Source organism: Canis lupus, chromosome 5 (genome assembly GCF_003254725.2).
Source record: "Canis lupus dingo isolate Sandy chromosome 5, ASM325472v2, whole genome shotgun sequence".
NCBI lineage: Eukaryota > Metazoa > Chordata > Mammalia > Carnivora > Canidae > Canis > Canis lupus.
In genome coordinates this window covers 15483560-15506297 of record NC_064247.1, presented here as the reverse complement: position 1 = coordinate 15506297, position 22738 = coordinate 15483560, and the positions used below count along the sequence as shown (strand labels likewise).

Genomic DNA, 22738 nt, shown 5'->3' with positions numbered 1-22738 from the left:
ATGGAAGCTTATCCAAAATAATAGATAAAGAAGAGGAGACCTGGAGTTTCTGTGCAGCACTTGCACTAGGCAATGCCATTCTAATGCATTACTAAATGACATCCATAGTTCCTAGCTCCTCGTAGGAAAACACAATTTGTGGCCTTCTGTTAAATACTTTGCAATTAAGCCTTGCTAGTGTTCTGAGCTTTCCAGTAATCGTGGCTTATGGAGTTTTCAGGGATTTCTTAGTCACCACAATCACACAGTGATAACATTTAAGTAATTGTTTTTGGTCTTTCTTTTCGTTAAATACTAAGAGTGGTTGCAGTTTGGGGAAAAGGTTAGCTGAGGTTGGAATCATCTTTGTAACATTTGCAAATTATACTCTTTCCTATTTGTGACCTAAAGATAAGTATTTTCTAGAAAATATAAACCAATATACCTAAAGAAACTTAATTATGGGAAGATAATTCAGAGTTTAAATGTCACTGAAAACTTACAGTAAATGTTTAGATATATAAGTATGCTGTTAATCTTAATAATGTGAGAAAGTATCAAAGAAAAAAAAAGACTCTGGCCCTCTCCTCCGCAGAAAAGATTCTTGTGACATCATTCTCACACCTCTTCTGTCTGGACCAGGGCTCTTACCCTTCTCAGCCCTCCCACCCACCTGTACAACTCTACAAAGGGCAGACATTGAGAAAAGAAACAACAAAAAAAAACTTTATGTGCATGTCTTCCATTACTTCTCAATGACCCAAAAGTTAAGCATTACCATTATGATAATGACCCTCATCTTCACCGATAAGGAAGCTGAAGTTCAGCAAGGTTGAGTAATTTGCCCAGCTGATCACAAAGCCAAGGGGCCAATCTAGGAAGAGGCCCAGTTCTGACAAGCTTCAGAGCCCAAACTCTTGCAACACTACCTCATAGCACCTAATGACCTGTTTTTAACTCTGCCCACACTGTCCTGACACCATTGGCCAGGGACTTCTACAGTAATATTTCCTCCTTGTTACCTTGGCACGATCTCCTGATGAGAACATCCAGTCTACCTTGATCACACGCTTTTCTTCTGTAGTCTGGAAAACACATCCCATCAGGGCTGAATCCCCCACACGGACTGTTAGCTCAAGGGAGGAAACAATCAAGTCATTCAGGCCCAAGGAATAATCTATAGAAGTCAAAGGCAAGAGGAGACATCATTTAGACAAATATAAAAATCAGTATTAATCACTAAGTAACTCTACATCTTCCCTCCCCAGATGACGTGACACAAAGTACTCAGAGGCTCCTCACTCAAGCCAGCATGGCATTCCCAAAGGAAGAGAAAGACCCTCTAGGTACACACATGCCTCCCAAGTCAGAGGAGTTCTGCAATCTTAATACTGCAAAAAGGTTATCTGCTCTCAGTCTCCTAACTGGGCCCCTCTCCATTCCCCAGAATTCCTTTCTCCAGGCTCCTTTCTAAAGAAAGAAGAGAAACCTTGACATCCTCCTTTCAGGTCATGAATTTAGACATCCATAAACAGGAAATGAGGTGTCTCTGGATCCTAGTTTCCCATGGGTTCCCTATTTTAAAAAGCCCATTAACAGGTATTTTTGCATCTTTCTTCTTTTCCTTCTTTAGTTCCTTGACAAAAGCTTATCTCTGACTTTGCTGGCTAATTCTGGCTGTCATGCAGGTCTTTGTAATTAGGCCAATCCAGGGGTGCCTGGGTTGCACAGTGGGCTAAGCGTCCAGCTCTTGGTTTTGATTCAGGTCATGGTCTCAGGGTCCTGGGATGGATCCCCATGTCTCCTCAGGCTCTGGACTCAGGCTCTGGACTCAGGTTCTGTCTGCTTGTCCCTCTACCCCTGCCCCCACTCATGCTTGTACTCTTTCTCTCTCTCTCTCTCTCTCTCTCTCTCTCTCTCAAATAAATAAATTCTTTCTAAAATAGAGAAAAAAAATTCTAAAAAAAAAAAAATAGGGATGCTTGGGTCGTTCAGTCGTTGAGCATCTGCCTTTGGCTCATGGCATGACCCCAGGATCCAGGATCAAGTCCCACATTCGGCTCCCCTTAGAGAGCCTGCTTCTCCCGTGCCTGTGTCTCTGCCTTTCTCTCTGTGTCTCTCATGGATAAATAAATAAAATCTTTTTAAAAAAATGGAGGGGCACCTGGGTGGCTCAGTGGTTGAGCATCTGCCTTCGACTCAAGTCAGGTTCCCAGGGTCCTAGGATCAAATCCTGCATCAGACTCCCCACAGGCAGCCTGCTTCTCCCTCTGCCTGTGTCTCTACCTCTTTCTCTGTGTCTCTCATGAATAAATAAATAAAATATTTTTTTAAAAAGGCCAATACAAAAGCATGGCTTTCCATTGAATTTCCTTTGTGTTTGTCCTCTCCCCACCTTCCCACTCCAGTTTTATCATTAGCCCTGTCTCTTCAGCCTCTGGGTGTTTTGCACACATGACCCCATTCCGTTATCTGTGTACTGCTCGAGTCATTTCTCTTTTCACTAAAAGACAAAACCAGTACACAGATATTTCTGTTTTCACAAGATGTGCACTGTGCAAAGAGACAACAACATCAAGAAAGACGCGTTTAGATGCTGGCCAGTTTATATGGAGGAAGAGCCAAATGAACGCATGTGGGAATAAACAGAAAATGTGCCAGTCTTTCCATGCAAGCTGTCGCCCTGAGAGAAGAGAGTTAACTTCCTGCCCAACAGCAGGCACACACAGTAGGGAAGACGGAAAAGAAAACATGAACTCTAAACCCTTTGGAGGGACTTGTTTTGAAAGAAATCAAAATTAGCTCCAAAACCGATTTGGAATTTTCCTGTAAGAAAGAACTGAGCAACTTTACATGTGGTGAAAGGTTAAGAAGCAAATTTCATTTAATACGAAGAGTGTTATATGTAGAATTAAGTGAAGGGTAGCTAGAAAGCAAAGAGCAGCCACCAGAGTGAAGAGAAACTTACACCTTTGCAGAGAGATGGCTGAAGAAAATGAGATTTTCTTTTTTAAGATTTGATTGATTGATCAGAGATAGTGAGCATAAGCAGGGGCAGCAGGCAGAGGGAGAAGCAAGCTCCCCACTGAGCAGGGAGCCTGATGTAGAACGTGATCCCAGGACCCTTGTCCATGACTTGAGCCGAAGGCAGATGCTCAACCGACTAAACCACTCAGGCACCCCCAAAATGAGACTTTCTACAGAGGAAGACAAACCTCTCCACAGAGAAATACAACCACCACCGCCACCACCACCACCCCTCATGCCAAGTGGCTACCTACAGGACTGGCTTGTTAACTCTGGCTGGAAGGGCAGAAACCTGCAGGCTGCTTCCTGCACCTCTGGGGAAATGTCTAAAGACCCCCAGAGCATTACAACCCTGCTTCTATGAAAACAAATTCTCTTAAAAACATACTATTTTCTGGGGGAGGGGGGTGTCTGTGTGCCTGTCTGGTTGCCTTTTTGTGCACGCTCTTGGTTTGCCTAGAATTAGAGCAAAGGCAGTTCTTTTTGTACCTTGCTGAGTAGGTGTTTAGGTCACTATGCACAGTTTAAAAAAAAATAGTAATAAAGAGAAAACTAAAAGATGATGAGAGCAAAGCACCTCCTGAGTCATTTATTCTTCCTATGGAGCGCTATCCATGGATAAAGAGAAAAAGTGGGAAGAGAGGATGAACAGTTTAGAAAGAAGAGATGAGCCCCAAGCAGCTCCAAGCACAGAGGTTTCATGAATAGGAGACTCCAACTAAGCCTGCGGCCCGCAGGGGCAGCTAAAGGAGGTTTTTTAGAAGGAAGTGGGGTTTAAGGAGAAACCTGAAAGATAAGGAAGCCCTAGGCAGGCTTGCTAGGGTAAGTTGAAGAAAGAAAGCTCTTGGCAAAAGGGACTCCCCCAGATTGTGAAAGAGCTCAGCACTTTTGCAGAACCAAGAGAAGGCTAGAATGACAAAAAGCATGAATGCCATTGAGTTCTGGGGCTCTCTCTGGTGATTTCATTTCCTGATCCAAGACTAGCTGTGGTTTTAAAGTTACAATCTAAAAGGCAGGAATTCCAGAGAGACTTTCTCTGCAGCACATAGGCAGGTCCTAGAACACCCAGCTCAGAACCAGAAGGCCTTCCGTGTGTAATAGAAACAGAGGAAGATTCAGCTTTCCAAGAAAGAGTTTGCTCCCTGGCTTCAAAAACAGCTGTTTCAGCAAAACTCCAAAGTTCCAGGTTAGGATTTCCATTTTCAACAAACCAAGGGGAAATGAAAATATATAAAATTGGCTTTTGAAAATGCACGAGACTTATGAGAAATCAAGTACCCTCCTTGGTCCCTTGGTTTCTACTTACCCAGTAACACTGGCATCAGGATGAGTTTCAGTAGGCAAAACATGCTGCTCGCCAATTTTTCAGTCTTAAGATAAAAGAAAACAAAAATCAGAAAACAGCTTCAAGAGAAGTTTGTCACTTTAACAAACCCACAACCAGTGCCTCTGTGGGCCAGCCTCTGTCGGAGACACTGGGATGCAGCCCCAAACAAGAAGGGCAGGGTCCCCGCTCACGTGCAGTTTGCAAGTTGGGGGGGCGGTGGGTGGAAGGGGAAAAAAAGAGGCAAATGAATGAACAAGAAAGTAGCAGATGCTGGAATCTGCTATGAAGAAACAAAACAGAGCGGTGTGTTTGGAGAGTCACTTGGGGGCCGCTTTATATTGGCTGTAAGGGAAAATTAGATGAAAGTGGCTTTTTGAGAGGAAAAAAGTGAATAATTTCAGGATATCTTTGAGGTGACAACCCTAGCCATTCTACAGTCTTAGAGTTTCACATAAACAGGAGATTACCAGAGACTCAGAGTGCAAGTTTTGCCTATCTCTCCAACTAAATTAAAATTACTACTTTTAAACATATAGAAAATGTTCTGGGCATGTGAGAAAGGAGATAATTTTCAACCCAGTTAAGGCATTCAGCAAACTCTGTGGCAGACAAGCTGCATGAAATGTCAATGGCGAGGTTGAGTTTTGTTTTTTTTTTTTTCCCTTTTATCCCCACTTTTTTTTAGAGAGGGGAGGGGCAGAGGGAGAGAGAATCTCAAGCAGGCTTCATGCCCAGCACAGAGCCTGATGGGAGGGCTCCATCCCAGGACCCTGAGATCATGACCCAAGCCGAAACAGTCAGATACTTAACTGATTGAGCCACCCAGGCACCCTTACCCCACATTTTTCTTAATGAAACAGAAGAACACCAACCCCAAGGAGTTATAATCCAACCAGCCTTGGGTTCCTACCAACTACTCTGTCTGGTCTCAGCCACGATCCCTGCATCCTGAACAGCCTGCCAATGAAGGGACTCTACCTCGAATCTGCTAGGAGGAAAGTTATCTTTTGGGAAATCCCATCACAGCACCCTGCCCAGTTCTGCTGGGAAGTCCAGCACATGCGGTGGCATTTTAACTTGTAAAAAAATATTACCTAAGAGATTCCTTACCTGCATTCTAATCAACAAAATCCTCCATCTGGAAAATCAGGGTCAAATTGTTCAAGAAGGTCCTACCCTAGGCCCCCCCTTATGCAGAGAAGTCAGCTGACCTTGCTCAACCTGTTCCCTTGCCTATGACATGGGAGTAATAATGCAAGGATCACGTATGATCATGTAGATAACAGTGCTTTGAATTACCACATAAGATCCTATTTTTCATAACCTAAAAATGAGATAGAAAACCTAAAAATGAGGAACTCCTGGGTGGCTCGGGGGTTGAGTATCTGCCTTTGGCTCAGGTCGTGATTCCAGGTTCTGGGATCCAGTCCCACATGGGGCTCCCGGCAGGGAGTCCGCTTCTCCCTCTGCCTATGTCTCTGCCTCCCTCTCTCTGTCTCTCCTCAATAAATAGAATCTTTTTTTAAAAAAAGAAAACTAAGCTGAGTGAAGTAAGTCAGTCGGAGAAGGACGAACATTATATGTTCTCATTCATTTGGGGAATATAAATAATAGTGAAAGGGAATATAAGGGAAGGGAGAAGAAATGTGTGGGAAATATCAGAAAGGGAGACAGAACGTAAATACTGCTAACTCTGGGAAACGAACTAGGGGTGGTAGAAGGGGAGGAGGGCGGGGGGTGGGAGTGAATGGGTGACGGGTACTGGGGGTTATTCTGTATGTTAGTAAATTGAACACCAATAAAAAATAAATTAAAAAAATAAAAAATAAATAAAAAATAAAAAAAGAAAACTAACTAAAAATGAGATAGGAAATTTGTAGTGTTAATAGACTTCGGGGTTCTGAGCATCTACCTTTAGATAGAATGGCAAATGATGATTCAGAATGAACTGGAAACTTTTAAGTTTCAATTTTTGAATCCCATCACAATGTAGATAATAATTGAACTGACTCAGATATACCAAAAGTCACACTATGCTTCCCCAAATATAAGTACATCTGATGAAAACACAGATCTCTCTCAAGATAGCCATAGTCTTCTTCTGGCTCTAACACCCATCACATCCCACCCTACATGGGTGAGCATGATAAAGGACTTCCTTTACAGTATGTTATGATGTTAATTCATCACATCTGGGACAGCTGAGACCACTTCCCATTCTGGATGCATAAGAATGAGTTTCAGTAGGCAAAACATGCTGCTCTTCTGCAGGGAGTTGATTATGCTCCCCGCTCTTGTCCACCAAACAGTTCTCATACATTCTCCAGAGCAGTGCACCACCTGCTTGGATTTACAGGTCTAATACCAAACTCCAATAAGCCTAGAGTCTCAAGGAGGACCATACATTCTTTTTTCAAGTATCCCAGGCCTGTGCCACAGCACTAGGAAAGTGTCTGGCAAATACTGGGTACGTGCTGATAGCTGCCAATATGACCATCACATTGACATCAACTTAGATCTCCTACAACGAGACCATTCTATTCTAAGAGGACACCAGCGGTCCTAAAGGAACTCTGAACCTAGTCACCACACTCAAGTCCTCAGAGCCACACTCAACCATTTTCAAACAAATTTTGAGAAATGTGCAATCTAATGACTAGAAGATACCATTTTTGGTTCAAAGTACTCATATGCACCATTAGAATTCTATGTGAATGAAGAGAGAAGCAATAAATTCATGGAAAAAGCACTGATTTGAATTTCTTTCTTTTTTTTTTTTTAATTTGAATTTCTAAAAAAGTTCTCTTCCTGGGTCAGACCTTTCATTAACTAATTCTTTGATCTTTGGGAAATCGCTCAATCTCCCTAGGCCTCTTCCTTACCATGAAAGAATGGGACTTCTTCCTGCCTCGTTAATATAGTAGCATACCAGAAACCAGTTGTTGATAGGCAATAAATCAGAGAGGGTTAGGGATGCCTGGGTGGCTCAGTGGTTGACCGGCTGCCTTTGGCTCAGGGCGCGATCCCAGATCCTGGGATAGAGTCCCCACATCAGGCTCTCGGCGGGGAACCTGCTTCTCCCTCTGCTGTATCTCTGACTCTGTCTCTATGTCTCTCATGAATAAATAAATAAATCTTTTTTAAAAATCAGAGAGGGTTTTATGCCAGGTACTACCTGAGTGCTTTATACACATTGACCCACTTGATCTTCACAACCACCTTATGAGGTCTTACTGAAGGGGAAACTAAGGCACCAACTGGTGAAGTGACTTGCCTAATAACACATAGCAAGTGGTAGGGCCAGGATTTAAACTCAGGCATTCTGGATCAGAACCCATCCCCTCTCTGTAGTGATACTGCTCCTCATATTAGTGAAAGTATTCCATGTTTTAGAGCAAAACTTCTCTGAACTTCATTTATCAAAACAGGGTGAATCTGCTCCCTGGCTGTTCTTCCTACCCACTTCACCTAGTGAACTCCTGTTCAGCTTTTAGATCGAAAATTAATGTGATTTCTTTTTTTTTTTTTAATGTGATTTCTTTAGGAAAATCTCTCCTGAGCCATGCTTACCAGGTCAGATTCCTAGCCATAACTTTTAATAGTACTATTTATCTTTCCTTTAGGGCATTTGCCACAATTTCTAGTTATCTATTGATTTGTATGCCTGTTTAATTAAAGTCTTGCTCTCCACCTTCACCTCCCAAGACTATAAAGCTCCACAAAGCCAAGAGTTGCGTCTGTGTGCCACTGGAACTCCAGTGCCAGCATGGAGTGAGGCCCAGGGTAGGATTCAGGAACCACTTTTCAAAGGACAGAAAAATATCCAACAAGACCAAAGATACTTTAGCCCAGTTTTCATTTCCTTGTTAGTTGGCAAATACTCAGAAATTCCTATCATATATATATATACACATAAATATTCAGTATATACCAAATATATATGTCCTGAATATATATATAGCTGAATAATGAAATTCAGAATTTTACATATGCAAACATATAATATCTATATAAATGAATCTCGGTCATTAGAAATCCAACCAAAGCATCAGATGCTCCTTTAAGCACCTTCTAAATAAGATTCCATTTAAATTCTCAGCTTCTAACCTGCTCCTTCAGATCTTGACATCTCCTCAGCAGATGTTCTTGAGATAATTCTGCACAGTAAGGCAGTTCATATGTTGGCCAAACATTTTGACCCGAGCTCACAGTGCTTTCATAATAGAACTCCTAATGCATGTCTTCTATCTCCCTCGGAGAGTTGTAACTATAAGGATCCCCTTTCCCATTATTAAGAGTGCAGAGGAATTGTTACCCTTGGCACAATGATGACAGAAAAACATCTTCAGAAAAGAGACTCGTGACAATGAGACTACCACACAGGATGCGAAAATGACCCCCATATATTACAGCATTACAAGACAAAATAAGGGAGAGGCGCTGTTTCTGAATGCAAATGTTTGCCGCTCGTAAGGACAACCAACCACTAAGCAACAGACAACTGTCCAGGCTTCTCTTACGTGGCCCATCCCCCTTTGCCTAGCCCACCCCTCACCCCCCTGATGCTAAGTGCTCTCCATTTACCCTTTGCTGCACACCTCAAGGCTCTCATTGTTATAGGTGTATGAATCCATGTAACCACTCCAAGGCATTAACTTCTTGAAATGCATCCTTATTTTTCCTTCTAAGACCACTTCTTCTACATTGGGCTGGGAGGTTACATGGCTCCTTACAAGGCAGTCTCGATTACATTGGTCAACCCTTTAACCTGAAGGGGACTTTGGAAGTCATTACTGCCACTCCCTCCTTAGACTGGGTTACATCTAAACCACCCTACAGCAGCTCAGGTCACCCTACACCCTTCATGAGATCAGAGCTTTACAAGGGGCATGACAAGAAAGAATAATAGTTTAGCTCTCTTGGGAGGTTTAAGTTCCTTACTTTTTAACATTAAATATTGACCTATCTAGGGGCGCCTGAGTGGCACAATCAGTTGAGACTCTGACTCTTGGTTTTGCATCAGGTCATAATGTCAGGATCGTGAGATCGAGCCCTATGTCCAGGTCTACACTCAGTGTGGAGTTTGCTTGAGATTCTCTCTCCCTCTCCCTCTGCCTCTCCCATTCATGCATGCTCCCTCTCTAATAAATAAATTAATCTTAAACACACACACACACACACACACACACACAAACACAGTGTCCTATCTAGGATTGGGAGAAGGGAAACAATGAGGGACAAGTTCTGCCATGAGTTGAAGGACAGCTAGTCAGGAGAACAACTAGTCACTGCTCTACCTGAAAACACAGGCAACTTAGAAGCTCAAGTCCTACCACCACCATCATCACCATCACTCTTTCATTAACAGCAAACCTCTTACCCCCTCTTTTCTCTGGGGATCTTAAAAGAAGCGACTCTCTAGAAAGGAAGACTGCGCCCACCAGCCTACCTTATGCCAGTAGTCTCTTCCTGCAGAGGTTGAGAGCAGGGTAAACGTGGCCATCAAATTAAAACCTTCAGAACCAGACTTCTTCTGAGAGAGAAAAGTTTGAATCACTCCTTAAGAAATTCAAAGCAACTGCTTACCCACAATGAGGCGCACCCAGGGGAAGCAATGCACTGAATTCTGCTTCAAGTGCAGTACCCAAGACCGACTCAAGAGACTTCTGCCTGCACAGAAGGTCGGGCTCAGAACAAACCAACTGCGTGCATACTGAAGCAGCTACAGATGCAAACAGGAACCTCTAAATCAAGGTTCTCGTTTCAGTCATCTGGCCCATGATCCAATCTTTATTTATACTCGTGTTCTAAAAAGAGATAATAAATTCAACTTACTGAGGAGAGCCTCATATTCCAGACCTGTGCAGGTGCCATCTCCTCTTCTAGATTATTAACCCTCTCAGAGGCTCTCTGAGGGCAGGGTCTCCAATGGCATCAGGCAAACATTCCCTGAGAAAGAAATCAGCTGTGTGCGAACAAAATACAATAAATTTAAGACTAACACAAAACATTGTTCTCTGTTTAAAATACAGCAACCTCTCTTATTTTTTTCTCTCATCACAGCGGTACAGTATAGCCAGGTGATCACTCAGTCCCTGCCTTCAAAGACATGCCTGCTCAGTCCTTCAATTTACCATGTTGATTTCCTCTGACCATGAGATAGCATTCACAGAAGGCAGGTAGTGTTTTCTCCCCCCAGAGAACCCATAGGGCGATTTTAACATCCTAGATAAGAACTAGGTACTTCAAGGTATCTTTTGCTTGTTAGTTGCCAGTTCAGAATAAATGTTCTCAGTGTATACACCTTCAACTTTGGCTTGACCTATGCATGGCCATACGTTTTCTTGGAACTTGTCCTGTATCATTTGAAAAGTTGTTAAAGGGGTGCCGGGGTAGCTCAGTCAGTTAGGCATCTGCCTTCAGCTCAAGTCATGATCTCAGGGTCAGAGGATCAAGCCCCTTGGTGGCCTCCCTGCTCAGCGGGGAGTCTGTTTCTCCCTCTTCCTCTGTGGCATCCATCCCCACCCCTGCTCCTGTTCTCACTCTATCTCTCAAATAAATAAATAAAATCTTTTAAAAAAAATAAATAAAAAGTTGTTGAATACGTGCTCTTCTCAAGGACTATGCTATATGGTTCTTGAGAAGCAGTGTACACTGGTAAGCTAGCAACTTACATAAATATTCCCACCATAGCCTATTTCAAACTACTGATAAGTTTAACAATGGGCTTGCAAAATTCCTAAAAACTTAACAATCAGCTCTTGCTATGTGAGCTGGCTCCACCACCACACCACCAAGTCTATGCAGGTTCTTGCAGGGGTAGAGCTTAGAGACAAATGGCTGCTTGATGCTGGAAATCACAATGTTTCTCTTTCATATGACAGCTCTCATTTTATATTTAGACACATACCAAAAAGTAGCCAGAAAGTGCAAAGCAGTTTATTAATTGTGATGTAGTAAAGATCTCAAGAGTTATGACATCTGTGCACATGGCCCAACAGTGCACATGCTCCTACAAAAAAACGAAAACAAAAAAACGCAGTGAAATGCAGCTGTAAACAGTCCAACAGTCCAACACAGGAGCCAAAGGAATGGAACTGCCTCTTCCGGCAGCAAAGTTTCCAGCTGAGCAGTTAAATGACAGCCTTGGTCCACTCCCTACGGGTCTTCTTATGGCTCTCTTTTGGAACTATAACGGAGTGACACGACGGAACATTCAGATTCAAGGATTTGGCGTCCAACATTTGTTTTACACAGCAGCATACAACATTCCCTCTTGAAGCACCAGTGCACGGTTTGGGAGCTGCAGAAAACTAAGATATTCTCCAAGAAGCCTGGGGTAACTGGCCACATCGGAAACACAAAGCATTTTACAAATTCACATTTGGTGACAGAATTAAGAGCTCAATGCGCAAAATTTATAAGGTAATGTAACCATGAGGAAAGTCTTCAGCAGCCAAAGAAAAATTCTGAAAGGCTTTTTGCCCCTTCTGAAGTTTTCAGAATTAAATTTCCTTTCTAGACCAGACTGGTCTTCATACAGTGCGTTCTGCATAGAAAGCAGCAAAAAGAAAAAGAGAATAGCACTTGAGAAAATATTAAAAGAGTAAGTTTAAAAAAAAATCTCTTCCTTCCATCCTTAAAGAAGGCAGGTATCCAAACACTGATTTTTGCTCCTTTGGGGAGATGGGAGGGGAGAAAGAGAAAGAGAAGAAAAAAGAAAAGAAAAGAAAAAGAAAAAGAAAAGAAAGAAAGAAGAGAGAGGAAGAGAGAAAGAGGAAGAGAGAGAAAGAAGGAAAGAGAGAGAGAAAGAAAAAAGAAAGAAAGAGGAAGAGAGAGAGAGAGAGAGAGAAAGCAAGCTGTAATCCAGACTCAGTATGAGAGCTGGCCAAGGTCACTGACAGCAGCCTTATGACTGATGTGACCATAAACCAATGGAGCAGACTAAATGATCAGCTTACTCTTATGAAGGACGCTACTATTCAGTCACTTAAGAAGGGCACTTGTTTGAATCATGATCAAACATACAAATAACATGACCGAGTATCCACACAGCACCATCTACCTACAGTGACAAACATACTACACTGGATTGATCCTCATAACATGCCTGAAAGGAAATTACAAGAAAACCCAGATAAAAAACAGTTCCTCAATTCATGAAATGTGGTTTTAGCTGGGTTCCTGTAGCATCATCTCTTTCTCAGAGAAATGAGGACCCATGAGAAGTCTGTCTCACAATTAGATCTCTATCTTTAAATCTTCTAGAGCCCAAGGTATTGACTCACGTTGCTCAAACATGTTTTCCCCTCTCTGCTGAGGTGTCAGACGGTCTCACTAGACTGGCCCCAGACAAGCCCAAGTAGCTCAAGACTCTGAGGGTTAACCACTGGAAATGAACAGTCAATGTGTCTTTTCCTCTTCTACTTCCTTACGTGACCAAAGAAAAGGTATAATGTCTCTTAATGAAACAGATTTTTCTCTAATGTACGGACTAGATTAACAAAAGAAGCCAGGCCAAACCTATACTGTATTTCTTAAAGTCTTTACTGATGACTTCCAGAACTCATAACCCAAATTTTAAAAAATAAATCTCGGCAAAGTGATTTTTTTGTATAACGTATACAGTGTATTATGCTTTGGTACGGAAACCTTCTGAGCCACCTAATGGGAGAATCTCAGACTATCCTGTTGAAAAAACAAAGATGGGAGGAGAGAGTAATTTTTGTCTCTCGTAATTGAGAAGTAAACTCTATCACTCTTTTACAGAGGACTACACTGTCAATCCTTCTGGGCATGTCACACATATTTCTTAATGGCTTATAGAAAATCCCATGTAAATTAAAATTTGGAATAGGTTGCTGTGGGAAAATGGAGGAAGTTAATATAAGTATCGGAGGAGAGAAATGAGAAGTAGAGGTTATGTACCACCTCACTTCCTTAAGTCAAATATTATGCAAAAAACGTTTGTAAATACTCAGTTCACTCGTATTTGGCACCTTTTAGAACACAAAGAAGTTCTGAAGAATGAGACAGGTCAAAAAGATTATTTCCTATAAATAGAAGCTTCATTAAAGTCAATCCAACATTTGAACTCAAGTGGCATTTGTTTAAAAAAAAAAAAAAAGTATTTCCTTGCAAAGAACTGAAAATACTCTTTACCTTCGCCAATAAGTCTTTCAAAGAGTTTTTCTTGCCTCTGATCTGGGACGTCAAGAAGGAAATCACTAATCAGTCAGCTATAAGGAAGTAAAGTAACAAACCTAAATCCTCACAAGACAAAAGAAAGGAATCCCTCTAGGTCACCATTCCTTTCCTTAATTATAAATTGATGACACTTTAATACTTTAAAAACCCAGTCAAGGCAAACCATGGACTCCAGGCCCTACCAACTCTACAGAAATTAGAGTTCCAAGTTACATTGTGTCACAAAACCAGTGAGAATTTGCTCTTTGCTGATTCAAGCTGAAAACCTTCACGGAGCAAATATCAAAAGATATTTATCCCAAACAAACATTTCATCTGGTAGCATGTCAGGAACATACGAGCTCCATTTCATATTTTCAAAATATTCTGGCATCAGCAGTGTGGCCAACATTTCAGATTCTCCCCCAAATAACTGGAAGAAAACATGTAATACATTCAAGAGCAAAGGGGAGTCAAAAAGTATCTTTCTATTCAGGAAAAGAACTCCTTCATTCAACTAGCACATAAGTTATTCAAAGGGATAGTTTTGAGTTTCTTCTGAGGGTTCTTGAATAGTTTATAAATATAAAAAGAACATTTCTTCAATAAATAAATGGTTCCTGAAGTCTCTACTGATGACTTCCAGAATCCTCCAGCACTGCCATCCAAGCCAGCTCCTACTTCTCGCAGGCGCTTTAGCTGTCGGTGGGATGGGACATTGTCTGCTAGCAGGTGACTCTTCTTATACTGTGAAGACTTCATCAATATGTCTCTTCATAGTCTGAATCCTGGAGGGAAAGAACAGCAGTTGTGGTGGTTTATATGAAGTAGAATGCCACTGTCAGACTTTAGACGAAGACTTCGTGCTATGACCCCTCAGGTGGAACTCAGCACAAGGGGTCAGTCCCAGGGAAATGGCACTGACTCAGCACACCTGCTTTCCCATGAAGCATCACAGGACCTCCATACACTGGTTGTCTTTTGGACTGATTTCTGCTTTGAAACCCTAACAGTTCCCTTTTCCATGACGGATATTTTTTAAAAACCTCAACACACATGAAAAGGCACCTGTCTGCAGCAGAACATGCAGGACCATACCTCGGAGTCTGGGTTTCTCAGTTTCTCTGAGTTCTAATGCCAACTCCACCCCCTGCTGGCTGCACGACCTTGAGTAAAGTTATTAAACGTCTCTCAGCCTCAGTTTCCTTATCTGTAAAATGGAGGGTAATAAAAATACAGACACCTCACAGAAAGTCTACAAGAACTGAATGGGATGATGTATGGAAATCACTTCCCATTGTGCCCAGCACTTTGCAAACATTCATTCAAGATTAGCTACTATTGGGACGCCTGGGTGGCTCAGCGGTTTAGCACCACCTTTGGCCCAGGGCGTGATCCTGGAGACCAAGGATCAAGTCCCACATCAGGCTCCCTGCATGGAGCCTGCTTCTCCCTCTGCCTGTCTCTGCCTCTCTGTGTGTCTCCCATGAATAAATAAATAAAATCTTAAAAAAAAAAAAAAAGATTAGCTACTATTACCATGATTCTTATTTTTATCATTTAAACTTGGATTCATTACTCCTCCCCGCAAGTGGCCCATTAGTACTACCTGGCACGCCACATTTCTCTGGCCCATTCATTCTTCTATTCTCCTGGATGACTGTTCCCAACCTTCCTCTCTCTTCTCAAACCCCCAGAACCTCTTCCTCACTTCCTTCTTAGCTAATCACTTTGCTGTCTCCCACACTCAGGATAGAGTAGCCAGCAAGGAAACTCTGAGCTCCTGTTGCCATACTTACATGCATCTGGGCTCATCTGCGTGGCCTTCCCTACTCGTCTTATGGATACCCTCTCCCTGCCTTTCTCCAAGATCAACATTCCTGTTGTGCATCACATCCTGGAGCTATGTCAGCAACTTCCCCTTCTCCCTCCTGCAGCATCATTTTTCCCTTTTCTACTGAATCATGCCCATCAGCCTATAAATGTGCTATAATCTCTCTCATCTTAAACAGAAAGTAACTCTTGACACACATCCCCCACCTACCTATTGCTCTATTTCTCTGCATCTCTTCACAGCAAAACTCCTGGCGAGAGCTGTTTACACCCACTGTCACCCATGTCTCTCTTCTCGTTCTTTCTCGACCTTACTCCCATCTTCCCCACTATTCTCCCGAAGCTGCTTGTGCTAAGGTCACCAATGACCTCCACGTCACCAGATCAGCCAATAATCAACCCTCCGCTCTCATTTTACTTGACCTGACTCAGCAGCAACTGACACGGTTAATCACTTTCTTTTCCTTGAAACACATTCTTCACTTGGCTCCCAGGATGGCAAACCCCCTTGGCTTTCTCTTACCTCACTGGACGTTCCTTCTCAGCCTCCTTTCCCAATTCCCCCTTCCTCTTCCAAACTGCCAACCTTTCAGAGCTCTGGGGCTCTAGTCTATATCTCTTCCACCTATGCTATCAATTCCACCAGTTGCTCAAATCAAGAATCATGAATTATCCCTGACTCCTCTCATTCTTTCACAGATACGTGAAACCCATCCATAAATCCTTCAGGCTTTACCTTCCAATTGGAATCAGAATACGACCACTCCTTACCACCCTGGCTCAAACTAGTACCACCTTCTCTCACCTGCATTATTGCTAAGGTCTCCTAATTGAGTTTTCTGACTCTCATGATCCCTTGACCGTGATATCACCTATTCTCAACACAGAAGCCAGAGTAAGCCTTTGGAAATAAGTAGTGCTTCTCTTCTTAAAAACCTCCAGCGGGATCCCTGGGTGGTGCAGCGGTTTGGTGCCTGCCTTTGGCCCAGGGCGCGATCCCAGAGACCCGGAATCGAATCCCACATCGGGCTCCTGGTGCATGGAGCCTGCTTCTCCCTCTGCCTGTGTCTCTGCCTCTCTCTCTCTCTCTCTCTCTGTGACTATCATAAATAAATAAAAATTAAAAAAAAAACCTCCAGCATGTTCCATTTCTTTAAGAATAAAAGCCAAAAAAAAAAAAAAAAAGAATAAAAGCCCAGATTATTCCAATCACTTATAGTTTCTAAGATGTGACATTGTCTCTCTGATATCAACAAATGCTATTCTTCACCTTGCTCACTTCATTCCTGCCACACTGGTCTCCTTGCTGTCCCTAGAACTTGCTGTCCCTGAAATGTGTTCCCCTCCACAAGGTCTTTCCACCTACCATTTCCTCTATCTGGAATGTTCCTGCACAACAGCTATATGGCTGCTTATCTACTTCTTTTAGGTGTTTGCTCAAATATTGTTTCAATGAGGGTGTCCCCACTCACCCTCTATCCAACCATCCCATCTCCCTTGCCTATCTTATTTTTCCTACTGCATTAAGTACCACCTGGTATATTCTATGTTTTGCTTATTTTTTAAAGATTTAGTTAGTTATTATTTGTACCCACAATTTAAGGGAAGGTGACGTTTCAGTTGTGTCTTGAAGAATGAGAGTTTTCTTTCTTTTTAAGTTTTATTTTTAATTTATTTATGATAGTCACACAGAGAGAGAGAGAGGCAGAGACATAGGCAGAGGGAGAAGCAGGCTCCATGCACCAGGAGCCTGATGTGGGATTTGATCCCGGGTCTCCAGGATCGCGCCCTGGGCCAAAGGCAGGCGCTAAACCGCTGCGCCACCCAGGGATCCCGAATGAGAGTTTTCTACACATGGAAAAGAATGTGAGTTATTTGAGGGCAGAGATTTTTGTCACTATTGTTCACTCCGGTTTCCTAAGTACCCAAAATCATATCTGATACATAACAGATACTCAGTAAAAACTACTGAATGAATTAATATCTGAAATGTGGGGGCACCTGGGTGGTCCGTTAAGCATCGAGTCCCACGTCAGGCTCCCTGCTCAGTGGGGACCTGCTTCACTCTCTCCCTCTGCCCTCTGCTCTCTCTCACTACCTCTCTCTCTCAAATAAATAAATGCAATCTTTTTTTTTTAAGATTTTATTTATTTATTCATGAGAGACAGAGAGAGAGAGGCAGAGACACAGGCAGAGGGAGAAGCAGGCTCCATGTAGGGAGCCCAACGTGGGACTCAATCCCGGAACCCCAGGATCACGCCCTAGGCCAAAGGCAGCGCTAAACCGCTGAGCCACCCAGGCTGCCCAAGCAATCTTTTTTTAAAAAATATCTGAAATGTGGATAATAATCATGGATACTAACTTATTTTGTATTACTAGAGTATTCAAACCCTGAAGGGTTATTGCTAGATCCTCTTCAACTTTCCCCTCATCTTACATATTATATTCAAGTTTGAAAGAGAGAGAAACAAAGAACACTGCAGTGAATAGTTGGGCTATGGTCATCTGGCTAAGTACTGAGCTTGGCCATAAGTACAAAGAGAACTCAAGTTTAAACCCTGCAAATGACAGGTATGTTTCATATTAGATCATAAGTTGCTTTTGACCTGTTTCCAACTTCACCACATCAGAGGCTCTTTCCTCCCAGGACGCTGGGACAACCACGCAAGCCTACCAATCACAGCAAGAGCTTTAAAAAAAAAAAATGGAGGGATGACAGCTTTGAAAATTTAAATCAACACTCAGGCCTTCAAACATGGGTATTTCTATTTATTTCATTTTATTTTATTTTATTTATTTTATTTTATTTTATTTTATTTATTTTATTATTTTATTTTATTTTATTTTATTTTATTTTATTTTATTTTATTTTATTTATTTTATTTTTTTAAGTAGGCTCCATGCCCAGCATGGAGCCCAACACATGGCTTGAACTCAAAACCCTGAGATCAAGATCTGAGCTAAGATCAAGAGTCAGACACTTGGGAGCCACCCAAGCATTCCTCCAACATGGGTATTTTTTATCGATAAAGCCACAAGTCACCTAAAAGGTTATATCACTCCAATTCCCTGGGAAAAACAAAAAAACTGAAGCAGAGCAGGAAAGTTCAGTTCAGGATTCTGAGTCCAGGCACCCAAAGTCTCCTAGTGTGACGTTAGTGGCATGGGCCACTCCTCTCTCAGGGTGCTCTCTGTCAGTAGGCAGAGACGTGGTCCCCTTCCCTAACCTAAGGACACCACTCTATGCTCATGAGATGAAACCAAAATAATGGTTAGAATTGGTAGGGGCTCCTTGAGACCAAAATACTTTGGGGAAAGACCTTGGTTCATACCCTACTTTGGACCTTAACTGCATATCCTCTGCTGCCTCTGAGGGCAAAGGATCCCCTTAAGTAAGCAGGAAAATGGAACATGAGTAGTAAACAAAGAAATGGCATGGGCTTACCAGGCACTCAGCACAACGGACGCAGAGCCTCGCCATGCAATCATCCCCCTCCTCTTGGTCAGTGCTGGAGAAAAAGAAGAAAACCAAATCTGAACAATTATTGTCCTTGGTACAGTAGAGCACTTAAGGGCACAGCTGTTGAAGTCAGACAGGTATCATTTTAAATTCCAGTTCTACCACTTACAAGAAGTGTGAGTAGGCAGGTTACTTACACTCTGGGATAAAAAATAACCGCATGTAAAACACGTACCACAGGGCCTGACACATAGGAAGTGCCCAATAATAGAAGCTGGTCCCAATCATTCATTTAGAAATGTACTGAGCACCAACCATGCCTGAGCCATCCTCTTGGGCTGGGGATCAAGACACAAATAAAACACTGCTCCTTTGAAGAGTTCACAACCTCCAGGGTGTGAGAAACCTGTTGAAACCTAACAAGTACGTTATGATACAACATAATAAAATGTTTTAATAAGCTTAAGGTCAAACTGCTGTGGCAGCAAAGACGGGGGAGTAGCCTGTTCTCCTAGGTGGATTCCAGGGAGATTCCAGAGAAGAAGATATTTCAACTGGGTCAGGGAGGATCAGGAAGTGTTTTCTAGGCAAACAGGGAGGGAAGGAGAGGATTCCAAGTCAGAGAAAAGCATGCAGGGGGGTAAAAAGAAGAAAGACCTGAGTGAATGCAGCTTATTTAGAGAAGAAAATAAGCTGTGTAAGCTGGCATTTGGAGTGAACCAGGTGAAATGTCAGGAAACAATGGGCCTGAAGTTTGGATCATAAGGAATCTTGTTAGAGCATGCTTAGAAATAGACACCTCAGGGCGCCTGGGTGGCTCAGTTGGTTAAGTGCCTTCGGCTCAGGTCATGATTTTGGGGTCCTGGGATCTACTCCCACGTCGGGCTCCCTGCTCAGCAGAAAGCCTGCTTTTCCTTCTGCCTCTGCCCTTCCCCTGCTCGTGCCCTCTCTTCCTCTCTCTGTCTCAGGCAGTCATTCTCTCAAATAAATAAATAAATAAAATCTTTTTAAAAAAGAAGAAGAAATAGACTTCTTAGTATTTCTACCAAGAGCTCTTTACCTTTTTCAGGGGACCAAAGATCCCCACAAAGGGCACTCTCTCTCCAATCAAATAAACACATGTACACATGAGCATGTGCATGCACACACACATGCACAGACAAATAAAATTTTAGACTTCCCCAAGGAAGACTTCCTTAAGTCTTAAGGTTCCTTAAGGAAGTCTTAAGGTTAAGAACCTCCGATATAGACAATGAAGAATCAAAAGAGGTTTTAGGCAGACTTTAGTCACCTGTTTTCTGTGGGGTTTTTTTTTTAAGATTTGTGTTTTGGGTTTTTTTTGTTTTGTTTTGTTTTTTGTTTTCATGAGAGAGACACAGAGAGAGGCAGAAACACAGGCAGAGGGAGAAGCAGGCTCCCCTCAAGGAGCCCGATGCGGAACTCGATCCCAGAACCCGAGATCATGCCCTGAGCCAAAGGCAGACACTCAACTGCTGAGCCACCCAGGTGTTCCTGTCATCTGTTTTTAGTAGATTTATTCTTAGGGAAAATACTGGATCATGCCTGCTCACTGGCAACATGATGTTTCATAAATGCCTTCGATAATCACAGTCCAATTAGCCTCTCAGAGCACCTGCTGACCAAGAACAGATCTTTCTTATTTAAAATGGTTTTGCTGTCCAAGGCTATCCTTAAAGCCTTCCTATTGCTTAGGCATTTTCTGTTGGGACACATCAGCTTGGTGCCAAAATGAGAAGGGAAAAATAACTGACTTGTTGGAATTTCCTGTTAATTTTTAAGGATTGTGATATTCATTCCAGAATTTATTTATTTACTTACTTACTTATTAGAGAGGGGGAGAAAATGAGCAAGAGAGGAGAGGCAGAGAGAGAGGGAAAGAAAGAATCTTAAGCAGGCTCCAAGCCCAGCACAACACCTGATGCAGGGTTTGATCTCATGACCCTGAGATCATGATCTGAGCCGAAGTCAAGAGTCAGATGCTTAACCAACAGAGCCACACAGGCACCCTCACCACTTCAGAATTTATATGTAGAACCATAGCATAGTACAATCTGATTTTCAAAGCAGAGACTAGGACCCCATATTCACTGCTCCATCTCTCTCTCCAAATTAATATCCACTAGCTTCACTTCCAACCTTCCTTCTAATACTCCTTGGCAGAACTAAACTTGGCCTGGGAAAAAGGAAAGGGGTGGACTCAAGGGCTCTGGGGACTATCCACAAAGCAGGGCTCTGCAGAGAAAAGGAGTTAACTGCTCAGGGCTCCAGCTGGACTTACTCATCTGAAACTTCAATGGATGACTTCTTATAGCCAGACTTGCTCCTCTTCTTCAGCCCTGCCGACTTCCTCGCCATCCTCACCAGCAGCAGAACCACCACCACAGCTGAGGGGAGGAAGACAAGGATGGAGAGGAGGGCCACAGAGGAGAGCATGGTGCCAAAACCTAGAGGAAGAAAAAAGGAAGGTGAGAGGGACAGACAAGGTGCAAAAGGGCCTCCTTTGACATAACTAGATTTTACTTTTGCATTTGTATCTCTTCTGATAACAACAAGCATTAATTCATTGTAGAAGAGGTGGAAAGTACATGAAATTACAAGGAAAAGCAAAAATGTAGCCATAATGCCACTACATAGGATTGACACATTGGTATCTACCCATTCAGCGTTCCTTCTCGGAGTTATGTGGGTATGGGTCTGCAGATAGGAGAGTGTTTATTTTTAGAACTTTGAATCATATTTTACAGACTACTTCTAAACTCCTTTTTTTAAATGTAATATATGATAAATTTTTCCCATGTCATTAAAAATTCCTTCCCAGTGTTACTTTTTCATGGCTGCGCAGTATTCTACTACACTGAATAATTTGCTGAACCAATGCTGGGCATTCAAGCTGTTCCCAATTCCTTTCTACAAGCTACATTATGATGATCATCTTTGTACATAAATCCTCATATTTACCTCTATTTCCTTAAGATAAGATTTAAAATGGGATTCCTGGGTTGAAAGGCATACACTTTTAAGGCTTCAGATTCATATTACCGAACTGTCTTCCAAAAAAACAATACTAGTTTCTACACAGCCTGCAGTATGAATGTGCCTATATCTTTGAAATCTTGAGTTACCGTCTCAAAAAAAGAAAGAGAGAGGGAATGGGAAGGGAGGCAGAAAGAAACAGGGAAAAAAAGACAGACAGGTAAACTTGAGAAAGACCTGGGAGATAAAGCATCTATAACAAACCATAATGCAGTTCTGTATCTCTACATCTTTGGTTCAAATCCAACAGAGGATTAGAATGACCACTCAGTATTCACCCAGGAATAATGTAGAAAAAAAGGTGCGTCCTTAACCTACTTTCCTGCACTTTCACACTAAAAGGAAAATGCTGCCCTTTGTAACAGAAATGTGCTGCTTCCCATCATTAGAGGGGGCACTCTTTCAACACACAGGCAAGATCATGGCCTCATAACTGAGGATATGAACAGATTAGGGAAATCAAATGGCTTCTATTTCATACTGATAACAAGCCTCCATTGACTCAGGTTTGCCATGCATTTCACAAGACCTCTGGTCACCTGAAGTTAAAATAAAAAATACGTAATGGGGAAACTATAACAGCATTTGAAAAACAACTTCAGTTTGCAAAATAAAGATTAAGAAATTCATCCTAGGATGCCTGGGTGGCTCAGTCTGTTGGGTGGCTCCCTTCAGCTCAAGTCATGATCCCAGGGTCCTGGGATGGAGCTCTGCATCAGGCTCCCTGCTCAGTGGGGAATCTGTTTCTTCCCCCTCCCACTCTCCCTGCTTGTGCTCACATGTGCTCTCACTCTCTGTCAAATTAATAAATAAAATATTAAAAAAAAGAAAAGAAAAGAAAGAAAAGAAATTCATCCTAATAGATAATTCAG

The 22738-nt window shown here is 42.3% G+C and overlaps 2 protein-coding genes across 3 annotated transcripts in view; both read right to left on the bottom strand.

Annotated features, from left to right (window-relative positions):
• Nucleotides 1–10279, bottom strand: part of JAML (junction adhesion molecule like) — a 28238-nt gene extending 17959 nt beyond the window's left edge. The window contains exons 1-4 of the mRNA XM_025465343.3: nucleotides 10169–10279; nucleotides 9783–9866; nucleotides 4313–4376; nucleotides 1002–1156 (exon numbers count right to left, since the gene is read on the bottom strand). Coding sequence (XP_025321128.3) covers nucleotides 1002–1156; nucleotides 4313–4376; nucleotides 9783–9866; nucleotides 10169–10207 — 342 coding nt within the window. The 5' untranslated portion in view covers nucleotides 10208–10279. The remainder of the gene's footprint in view (nucleotides 1–1001; nucleotides 1157–4312; nucleotides 4377–9782; nucleotides 9867–10168) is intronic.
• Nucleotides 10280–11250: 971 nt separating this feature from the next.
• MPZL3 (myelin protein zero like 3) overlaps nucleotides 11251–22738 on the bottom strand; it is a 24059-nt gene continuing 12571 nt past the window's right edge. For both annotated transcript variants that reach the window (XM_025465347.3, XM_049109915.1), the window contains exons 4-6: nucleotides 21112–21277; nucleotides 18798–18861; nucleotides 11251–14307 (exon numbers count right to left, since the gene is read on the bottom strand). In XM_025465347.3, the coding sequence (XP_025321132.1) occupies nucleotides 14281–14307; nucleotides 18798–18861; nucleotides 21112–21277 (257 nt within the window). In that variant the 3' untranslated portion in view covers nucleotides 11251–14280. The remainder of the gene's footprint in view (nucleotides 14308–18797; nucleotides 18862–21111; nucleotides 21278–22738) is intronic.